Below are 10609 nucleotides of genomic sequence, written 5' to 3'. Positions count from 1 at the left end.
TGAATATGATACTGTATGCTAGATGATATCCTTGATGGTTGGCATGTTAAGAGTCATTCTCAAATCCTTGGATTGGTTAGGAAACTTGAGGAGAGACGGTAGCCCCATTGGTAGGGCTACCCAAGGCTAAACCCATGGATTTGGGCAGGTGCGCATGGGCGGCAGTAGTTCGACTACATGAGCCTCTTGTGCTCGATGTCGTCCGTCACGTGCTCGCCTGACTCGTGCGGTCTAGCCTATTTACTGTCCAACCCTGTTTGTTATGCAATTGAACTATCCCAGTATTACTTGCAATTTAACTACTTGTAGCCATGGTGGCCGAGAAGAAGGTCATTGACGAAGTCTCCGGCTGGTTTCGGATCTACGACGATGGGTCCATCGATCGTATGTGGACCGGGCCCCCTGAGGTAGGGTTCCTGGCCAAATCTGTGCCCCCATCAGACACATTCATCGATGGGGTTGCAACCCGTGATGTGATCATCAACAATGGTTTGGGCCTCTCTTCTCGAATCTATATACCCGAGAGGAAGCCCGATGATACCGCCAAGCTGCCCGTGCTCCTACACTTCCATGGTGGAGGCTTCTGTATTAGCCGAGCTGATTGGTACATGTACCACCAAATCTACACTCGGTTAGTCAGCTCGGCTCGAGCCATTTGCATCTCAGCTGAGATGCGGCTCGCGCCAGAGCATCGGCTTCCAGCAGCAATTGATGATTGCTACGAAGCCCTGCTCTGGCTCCGAGCCATGGCTCGGGCTGAACTGCCTGAACCATGGATCGAACTTGGAGCCAGAGCAGATTTCAACCGAGTCTTCCTTATAGGAGACTCAGCCGGCGGCAACCTCGTTCACGAGGTAGCTGCCCGTGCAGGCTCTGAAGAATGGAGCCCGCTACGAATAGCCGGGGGTTTGTTATTACACCCCGGCTTCGTCCGAGAAGAGCGGAGCAAGTCCGAGATGGAGCTCCAGTCAGAGTCGACGTTCCTGACCATCGAGATGGTGGACAAGTTCTTGGCCATGGCATTGCCAATTGGAAGCACTAAGGACCACCCAATCACGTGTCCGATGGGCCCTGATGCACCCCAGCTCGGAGATCTACGGCTGCCGCCGTTGCTCGTTGCAGTGGGCCAGAAAGATCTGATGCGGGACACGCAGTTGGAGTATGTGGAGAAAATGAAGAAAGCTGGCCAGGACGTTGAATTGCTGCTCAGCCCGGGTTTGGGCCACTGCTTCTACCTCAACAAGATTGCAATCGATTCGGATCCTGAAACGGCTGCCCAAACGGATATCGTAATCGCTACTGTTTCCGACTTCGTCGGGAGACACTGAAGGCCCACCCTGCACCCTGGGCGTAACGTAGCAACTATTAGTTAGTGATGGTCCTGTTATTAGGTGTGACGGAATTAGAAACGCTGCTTGCTCATGTGAGATTAGGAGTTTTCTTTGAGGGAATGTTCGCAAACGTTGCATACTTACAAGAGATCCAGGCCATTCAGCATGTGGTTCCCACCTATAAAATTCCTTGGCCAAAAAGATTTTAAGAACAGCGTATTTCTCAGGTGGGCCACTTGCATGTTGAATCTGAACCTTTGGTTTTTTTTTCTTGGCTTTTGTCCAATGGTCCGAATTGCCTGTATAAAAACAATTATTTAAAAATTTGAATCATAAAGTTTGGCAAAAGTAAACGAGTCCAGTATCTGATGGGTCCCTGTACAAAAATTAAAAAAAATGGTACTAATAAATTTGTTTTTTTTGCTTGGAAAAAATAATCCAAATGATTTTAAAAGAAATAAAATTTTACCATTTTATAGTTAACATTTTTAGTTGAAAGGCATATAGGCCAAATCATTTTTAAAGATTTGATTGGCAACAAAACCAAAAAACAGAAAACACCCCCAAAAAAACAACAACACACCACCACAAACCCCCCAAAGTAAAGACAAATATATGGTTTTATTGATCGTCCCCCGGACCGGGGGTGGGCCCATTTCCTATTTTTTTACAAAAGGGGCAGTAGCGGGTATCCTAAAATTGCGATTGATTTTTTCCCTAGTGAAAAATGCCTAAGTTAGGGTTGTCTTGGCTACTGCCCTTTTGTTAATTAAAATAGGAAATGGGCCCCCGATCGATTTGAGTCCCCCCGACCGGGGGCCCTATTTTCCTTTTTTTTTTAAAAAAATGTCGGTAGCAAGGATACCTAAAATTGGGACAATAATTTTTTCACTTAGTGGGAAAAAAGGCCTAATTTAGGGTATCTTGCGTATTTTGCTAAAGAAACAGGAAAATAGGGCCCTCGGTCCGGGGGGGACTGATCGTTTGAATTGCCCCCAGGGGGCCCCTTCCTTTTCTTTACGCCATAGCTGAAATTATAAAAATTTGGAAATTTGACTTTTTTCCTTTTGGCAATGAAAAGCCTAATTTAGCACTTTTCGGCAATTCCTTTTGACAAATTAAAAGAGAGAAAGGGCAAAGATGAGAAATCAACAATGAGTAAGGCTTTAACATATATGATTGGACAGATCATATAGTGAATTTCATTGTCCAGAACTAATGCAGAAAAAAAAAAAAAAACGCCCAACGCGCAAAAAACCCAAAATTTTCCAAAATTTCCCCATTTATTTCCTTAGGAAAAAATTCAAATTTATTTTAGAAACTTGTTTTATTTTTGGCCAAGAAAGAAGTAGGCCCGAGCCCGGGGGCCATTCATTGTTCGGTGTTCAACGGCCTTTTAACTTGTATTAACAAAACCAAAAACTAAATTACCATAAAATTGTTTCCCTCCAGGGTAAAATTGTTTCCCTCCAGACTAAATGAGCGTCAGAAAGCCTTTTAATTTCCTAAAGTTTCGGTAACCCAAGGAAAAAGATGATTTTCCTTTGTTCCCCTTATCCTTTGTTCTAGCAAATCAAAAACTTGCTGCTATAAGTATTAAAAGTTTTGAGATAGCAAGAAGAGAAAAAGCCCTTTGTTTTAATTTAGGGTTGCCATGGACCGGGGGGGTGTTTCTTTTTTTTTGGCAAAAGGTAGGAGTAAAATAAAATTCCATTTGAATTTTTCCTCAAATAGGTGGAAAAGCTATTACGTCTCGGCTCTGCTTTTTGAAAGAAAACTATTGGAGAAATCTTTAGGTGAAGGCGCGCAAAAATTTAAGGCGCCCCAATAAAGCCGCCTCCGTTAGGGCTTATGTGTTTTTGTGGTTTTGGATTTTAATTTTACGTTTTTTTTTTTTTACCTGATGAAAATGGGCATCAACCTTTTTTTTTTTAGCAAAAATCAAAAGCTGGGAAAACCAAATAAATGCAATGATTTTTGTTCTGTAGTTAATCGAATTTAGGGTAATTTGTAAACTTTCAGTTTTTATAAATGGATATATTTTTATAAAAATGTTGTGTTCAGCATATCATAAAATTATTTATATAATAGGAGGAGGAGAAAGAGAGAGGAAGAAGAGAGTGAAGGAGGGTGTTGTTGGTGGTGGGGCCCAAGGAAGCTCAATCTTGCAACTCCTCATCCCTTCTTTAAAGGAAAACCCTACACCACAACCACAAGAATCGTCTAGGTAAGATCCCTCATCCTTTTTCTTAAAACCCTTGTGTGGAGAAAGGATTGACATAGATTTCTAACATGCAAATGTGTGCTTTAGGGATTCCCGCCGATCGACCCCAAATCCACCGTCCTAGGTCGTTTCCAAGATCTCAATGATCCATAGGTGCAGACTATTATCTTTAGGTGGCCTAGCACCAATTATAGTTGGAGTTTAATGATTTTGTTTGCTTGGTGTGTTGTATGGAAGAATCTAAAAGAACCTAGGAATGGTATATTGTTGGATTGTATGGAATGGTATGTTTAGTTCTCCTTGATGTTAAATCTTGCCTCTCATGATCTAGTGTATGGATGATTACATGCTCATGTTTGTTTGATTTCTTTTTCTCTCATATGTGTCACTTCCTAGTGTGTATGATTCATTGGTCTCGTGTAATTGATCCCTTAAGGTGTAGGAAGTGCTTGACTTCCCCCCAAATCTACACTACTCACATGCACCTTAATCATGATGTTGTAGTTTGCTTGCTAGGAGTGTTTGAATCATATGTTGAGATGTATGTGAACATGATACTGTATGCTAGATGATATTCTTAATGGTTGGCATGTTAAGAGTCATTCTCAAATCGTTGGATTGGTTAGAAAACTTGAGGAGAGACGGTAACCCCATTGGTAGGGCTACCTAAGGCTAAACCCACGGATTTGGGCGGGTGCGCGTGGGCGGCAGTATTTCGACTACATGGCCTCTTGTGCTCGATGTCGTCCGTCATGTGCTCGCCTGACTCATGCGGTCTAGCCTATCAACTGTCTAACCTTGTTTGTTAACCATATTTGCTCACTTATGTATAAAATCTGGAACACCCTACCACCATTGTAGCCCATCGATACCGGATGAAATATTAATCCACAGTCTCATGAGCCGGGCATGGTGGAATGGGACACTGTGTCCGAGCTGTCGGCCTACGCTAGGGTGACGCGCCTCCCCATTGTGACCGTGAGTGATCCTTTTCTCTCAGCACTCCCCGTGTGCTTGAAGTCGGGGACGGAGAACCCGACGGGATTAAGGATCGGGGGGTCTTGGCCTCACACGTTGGGGGGTCTTGACCTCGCAACTAGTTTAGAGCATTTGATACGTAGGGTGTATCAGATTCCTAAATCTGCTGGATGAATAGACTTAACTAAGAACCCGATTAACATCATCATTGCACGGCATTAGCTAGGTTAGCAACTCGGCAGTCGAGGTCGCTCTGAGGGAGTATTGACATATGCGATCGTTAGACGGAGTCACTCGAGGGAGAGTTGTGGTGATGGCATACATCATATCATCCACCGTGCATCTGCATTAATAAGATTAGTTAGGTATTTGTGAATAATTATTTTTCATTAAATTCTTATTATAACTGATGCTTGTTACAACTTAAGAATAATAGCACCCACTGAGTTGATCACTCACTCCCACTCTAGGACGATGTTTTAAAACACCAAACAGACCCGCTCGTAGATGCAGGAGATACAGATTACATGGAGCCTAGTGATATGAGTCTCAAGGAGGAGGACCTTACTTCCAGTTGATGAGCGAGACCCCGTCGGATCAGTAGATGGGTCGTTGGATCACCGAGCAGTGGCTTAGCTTTATTCTTTTTGGACATACCATTCTTTTTGTGATTTTATTGGGCATCACCTTATGCGCCCATTTATATTCTTTTGGACATGTATGTATAGGTATAGTTGATTTTCTTCCATTTTAGTAGACTTGTGTGGTTGTGCTTCATGTTTCAGGAAATTCCAGAATGCGCATTTAGACTGGATTAATCACATATTAATGAAAATCGGTTATAAGTGACCACAGGATCGGGAATTTTATAAGCTCGGTTTCTGAGTTTGGGGTGTGACACATAGTGCGTTATTTTCGTTTCGTACCATGGTTTTTTCTTGCAAGGATTTTTCCACGTTAAATTCAGAGTGTTTATGATTGGACTTGGTTGCCCTATTATAATACTTTTGCTTGATTCATCTCTGTGTGCTTTCGTAGTCCTCCAACACAAATCTATAAAATTTTGGATTTTACCAAATAACAGCTCAAGATTGCAAAAAATTCTAAGTAGTTCTTTTGAAGGAGAGAAGACACTGAATTGATATCTTTAAAAATTTGTGAAGTTAAGAATTGTGAAGCTCACATGGTATGTGGATGACATCTAACCCATCCAACATGTGCACCCCATTATAATGTTAAGATGAACCTAGAATCTAGAGGATTCTCAAGGCGGGCCAAAATTAAAAAGCAATACACACCTTCAAAAAGTATATGAATCCATGTGTAGCCTATTGATGATTTGACCCACTGCTTTGTTGGTTCATGTGGTCATGATTGTTTGATTCATACGATGAATGAGTTGGATGTCATACACATACCATGTGGGCCATAATTTCTAATTTTTCTCAACTTGAAAAAAAAAATAAAATAAAAAATAAATTAACTAAATGAATGCAGTTTGATAATGCATCTTCTAAATACTATAAAAGTACTTTAAATGAAATTTTCTACTAATATAAAAATAAAATAGAAATTGAAACTCACGTTCTTCTAGAATATTCATTTATGAGAAACGGTCAGAGCATTGTAACTTATAGTACTCTTGCATTAGATAAACAGTTCATTCAATTGACGTGAACTGTCCACTATCAAAACATATGTTTTTAAACTAGGGTAGCCTAGTAGAAGTGATTCTTTAGAATCATAAACAATCTATGATGGTATATAACAAATAGATATCTATGATGGTATATAACACATAGATGGATCAAATTGTTAATTAGGCCACTTATTTTGCAAAAGATCTAGACCGTCCATATTAAAGACCATTGATTGAATGATAAATATTTATCTGATCAGTCTCATGCATTCATGGGTACCCATGAAATGTGATCCAGACCTAGTGAACAGTCTAGATTAATGGATTAGATTGTCCAAGTGTCCCAATTCAACTAAATGCAAGCACCGGAGCATTTTTCTTTATTTTATAGATAGTGTAGATTAAGATAAAGTCTCAAGTCAAGCAAATTGGCCAATAAGTCATGGACTTCCAACCTTTTATTTGCATGTGACATCCAATTGGCCCCGTATACATTCATTGAGTGGACTACAATGGCGTGTGTGTGTGTAATGGCTGGACATTGCTTTCTACATTGTGACCCACTTATGAAGAGATAGGACTGTTTTGGATCTTCACGGCACGGCTAACTTGGGTTGGACGTGGCATTCACTCATGGGAAAAGCAACCATTGGCTGAACCCTTACCAGTCGTTCAAATGGTTGGACTTAAGACGTTCCCATGGGTCCCACATGTGGAAAGCTTGCTTATAAAACGACGGAGAAAGGGAGGAAGACATCAGCTATATAATTTCTTCCCACTACTACTTGCAATTGAACTATCCCAGTATTACTTGCAATTTAACTACTTGTAGCCATGGTGGCCGAGAAGAAGGTCATCCACGAAGTCTCCGGCTGGATTCGGATCTACGACGATGGGTCCATCGATCGTATGTGGACCGGACCCCCCGAAGTAGGGTTCCTGGCCAAATCTGTGCCCCCATCAGACACATTCGTCGATGGGGTTGCGACCCGTGATGTGATCATCAACAATGGTTTGGGCCTCTCTTCTCGAATCTATATACCCGAGAGGAAGCCCGATGATACCGCCAAGCTGCCCGTGCTCCTACACTTCCATGGTGGAGGCTTCTGTATTAGCCGAGCTGATTGGTACATGTACCACCAAATCTACACACGGTTAGTCAGCTCGGCTCGAGCCATTTGCATCTCAGCTGAGATGCGGCTCGCGCCAGAGCATCGGCTTCCAGCAGCAATTGATGATTGCTACAAAGCCCTGCTCTGGCTCCGAGCCATGGCTCGGGCTGAACTGCCTGAACCATGGATTGAACTCGGAGCCAGAGCAGATTTCGACCGAGTCTTCCTCATAGGAGACTCAGCCGGTGGCAACCTCGTTCACGAGGTAGCTGCCCGTGCAGGCTCTGAAGAATGGAGCCCGCTACGAATAGCCGGGGGTTTGTTATTACACCCTGGCTTCGTCCGAGAAGAGCGGAGCAAGTCCGAGATGGAGCTCCAGTCAGAGTCGCCGTTCCTGACCATCGAGATGGTGGACAAGTTCTTGGCCATGGCATTGCCAATTGGAAGCACTAAGGACCACCCAATCACGTGTCCGATGGGCCCTGATGCACCCCAGCTCGGAGATCTACGGCTGCCGCCGTTGCTCGTTGCAGTGGGCCAGAAAGATCTGATGCGGGACACGCAGTTGGAGTATGTGGAGGAAATGAAGAAAGCTGGCCAGGACGTTGAATTGCTGCTCAGCCCGGGTTTGGGCCACTGCTTCTACCTCAACAAGATTGCAATCGATTCGGATCCTGAAACGGCTGCCCAAACGGATATCGTAATCGCTACTGTTTCCGACTTCGTCGGGAGACACTGAAGGCCCACCCTGCACCCTGGGCGTAACGTAGCAACTATCTAGTTAGTGATGTTCTTGTTATTAGGTGTGAAGGAATTAGAAACGCAGCTTGCTCATGTGAGATTAGGAGTTTTCTTTGAGGGAATGTTTGCCAACGTGGCATACTATTCAGCATGTGGTTCCCACGTATAAAATTCCTTGGCCAAAAAGATTTTAAGAACAGCTTATTTCTCAGGTGGGCCACTTGCATGTTGAATCTGAACCTTTGGTTTTTTTTTCTTGGCTGCTCGTTTTTATCACGGACATGTTCCCAGCCATATGTCTTTTGGGCCAGGTTATGCACAAACTGGGACCCGATTGATGAACCAAACGGATCTCTTACACGTGTGCAATGTTGTCATGCGTGCTGCAAAGAAAATCCTATATCACACGCGAGCAAGTGCAAGTAGCATTTCAGAATATTTTAGTAAAGTCGAATGAATAATGATGCTTTGCTTCGGTAATACTCTAACTTACGCACCACAAGTGTTAATATGAAAGCATGTAGGACATGTGATTGATGTTTGAGGTGGACCCTTCCTTTTCTCTGAGCAACGGCTACAGGGAATCGATGGGAGCATATTAAGCAGGGAAGCGGATTGGCTGGTATACCGCACACCAGCTATATGTCTGGTGTGTTGACGCCACCAAGTTCTATGTGGGTCCCATCATGAGGTATGTATGTATTATATTAAAACTGTGCTTTTATTTGGCATGCTGGTACTTGAGGCTTGAATCCAAAAATGAGACAGATCTAAAGATCAAGTGAACTACACTGTAAAAAATTGTGGGGGATTGAACGTCTACCGTTGAAACTCTTCTAAACTCACAGAAGTTTTGGTTGGATAGATATTTGTTTTTCATCTTGTGACCTTATGAACAGATTGGATGGAAAATAAAATGTTTTGACGGTGAGAATCATTGTCACCCTCTAAAATGCTTGGATATGAATCATTTTTAATATCACGCTCTGAAATGATATCAATGATGGAAAAGCGTTGTGAATGTAATAAATATATTATTTTGAAGCCCATGTAACTTTGATATACTTTGAATCGTTCGTACAACTCGGTGCTCTAAAGCCAGTATAACTTTGACCTACTTTGAACCGTTTGTACAAGTCGGAGCTCAAAGAGCTGTAAGGCTAGTTTTTGCACGATAGGTACCCACACTAGCCATATCATTGGTGTGCAGTATACCAGCCAATCTGCTTCAATTAAGTAGGGCCCTCCCTCTCTCTCTCTCCCTCTCTCTCAAAAGTTCACCGCATGTAATTTTGTTAGTTGAAATGGGTCTTTATGGAATTTCACGTGGGCCATACAGAAACTGACGACCTCGTCTATCAAATAAACCATGACACCGCGCAAACAAGAAGAAACCAGATAACTCAGAAGGACAGCAAAAACACCAGCGAACCCACTCAATGCAACCCAAAAGACAGAACGATGACTCTAAATGCCAATCAACGACCGACAATAACCATGTCAATCCACATCAACAGCACAAACCTACTCCAATCCAATCAACAACCCACCACCACCCATCAAAAGGTTGCAGTAAATAGCATTGAATTGAATTTGATGGGATTGAGTGTCATTATTGTACAATTATTGCATGCATGGAATTACCGGACGCAGATTGCGTCCTACCCCCGCCGGACGGTAATCCGACTGGGCAGGGTTCTGTGGGGCCCACCGTGATGTAAGTGTTTTATCCACGCCGTTCAACGCTTTTTTTTTATAGATATATTTACTATGTGAACCAAAAAAGGAGGCGGGTCCAAGGCTTAAGTGGACCACACAGTGGGGATTGATCGTCCACCATTAAAAACTTCTTCGGCGCCAGAGAAGTTTCGGATGAAGCTGATGTTTGTGTTTTATCTTCATCCACGTCTACATGACCTTATGAATAGGTTGTATGGTAAAAAAAACATCACGTTAGCCCTTAGAAAGGTTTCAACGGTGGGGGTCATTATTAGTGTAGGTTCCTTTGGTGTGGTCCACTTAAGCCTTGGACCTGCCTCCTTTTTTGGTTCACATATTAAATTTATCTGAAAAAAGCGTTGAATGGTGTGGATAAAACACTTGCATCACGATGGGCCCCACAGAGCCCTGCGGACGCAATCCGGTGTGGATAAAACACTTACCCCCGCCCGGACGGTAATCCATCCGGGCAGGGCTCTGTGGAGCCCACCGTAATGTAATTATTTTATCCACACCATTACTATTTTTTATATGATTATTTTAATGTATGAACCAAAAATTGAGGTAGTTACAGGACTTACGTGGACCACAAAGTGGGGATTAAACGTCCACCATTAAAAACTTCTTGGGAGCTGGAGAAGTGTCAGATCAAACTGAAATTTGTGTTTTCACTTCATCCAAGTCTGCATGGCCTTATTAATAGGCTGGGTGGTACAAAAAACATCACAGTGACCCTTAGAAAGGTTTCAACGATGGGTGTCATTATCACAACAGCTTCCTTTGATGTGGTCCACTGGAGCTGTAAATCTGCTTCAATTTTTGGCATGTACCTTAAAATGATCATATAAAACCGACTAACGGTGTG

General features: G+C 42.8%; 2 protein-coding genes across 2 annotated transcripts; both read left to right on the top strand.

Moving 5' to 3' along the window:
• Positions 1-269: 269 nt before the first annotated feature.
• LOC131251926 (probable carboxylesterase 15) lies at positions 270-1602 on the top strand. Its single transcript, XM_058252916.1, has one exon. The coding sequence runs from the start codon at positions 312-314 to the stop codon at positions 1326-1328; it is 1017 nt and encodes a 338-aa protein (XP_058108899.1). The 5' UTR covers positions 270-311; the 3' UTR covers positions 1329-1602.
• Positions 1603-6908: 5306 nt separating this feature from the next.
• On the top strand, positions 6909-8123 carry LOC131250948 (probable carboxylesterase 15). The gene has a single exon (XM_058251371.1). It carries the CDS (start codon positions 7007-7009, stop codon positions 8021-8023), a length of 1017 nt encoding a protein of 338 aa, XP_058107354.1. The 5' UTR covers positions 6909-7006; the 3' UTR covers positions 8024-8123.
• The last annotated feature ends 2486 nt before the right edge of the window (positions 8124-10609 follow it).

This window comes from Magnolia sinica, chromosome 7 (genome assembly GCF_029962835.1).
Source record: "Magnolia sinica isolate HGM2019 chromosome 7, MsV1, whole genome shotgun sequence".
Lineage (NCBI taxonomy): Eukaryota > Viridiplantae > Streptophyta > Magnoliopsida > Magnoliales > Magnoliaceae > Magnolia > Magnolia sinica.
Note: the sequence above shows the minus strand (reverse complement) of the source record. Positions and strands in the feature narration are given on the sequence as shown.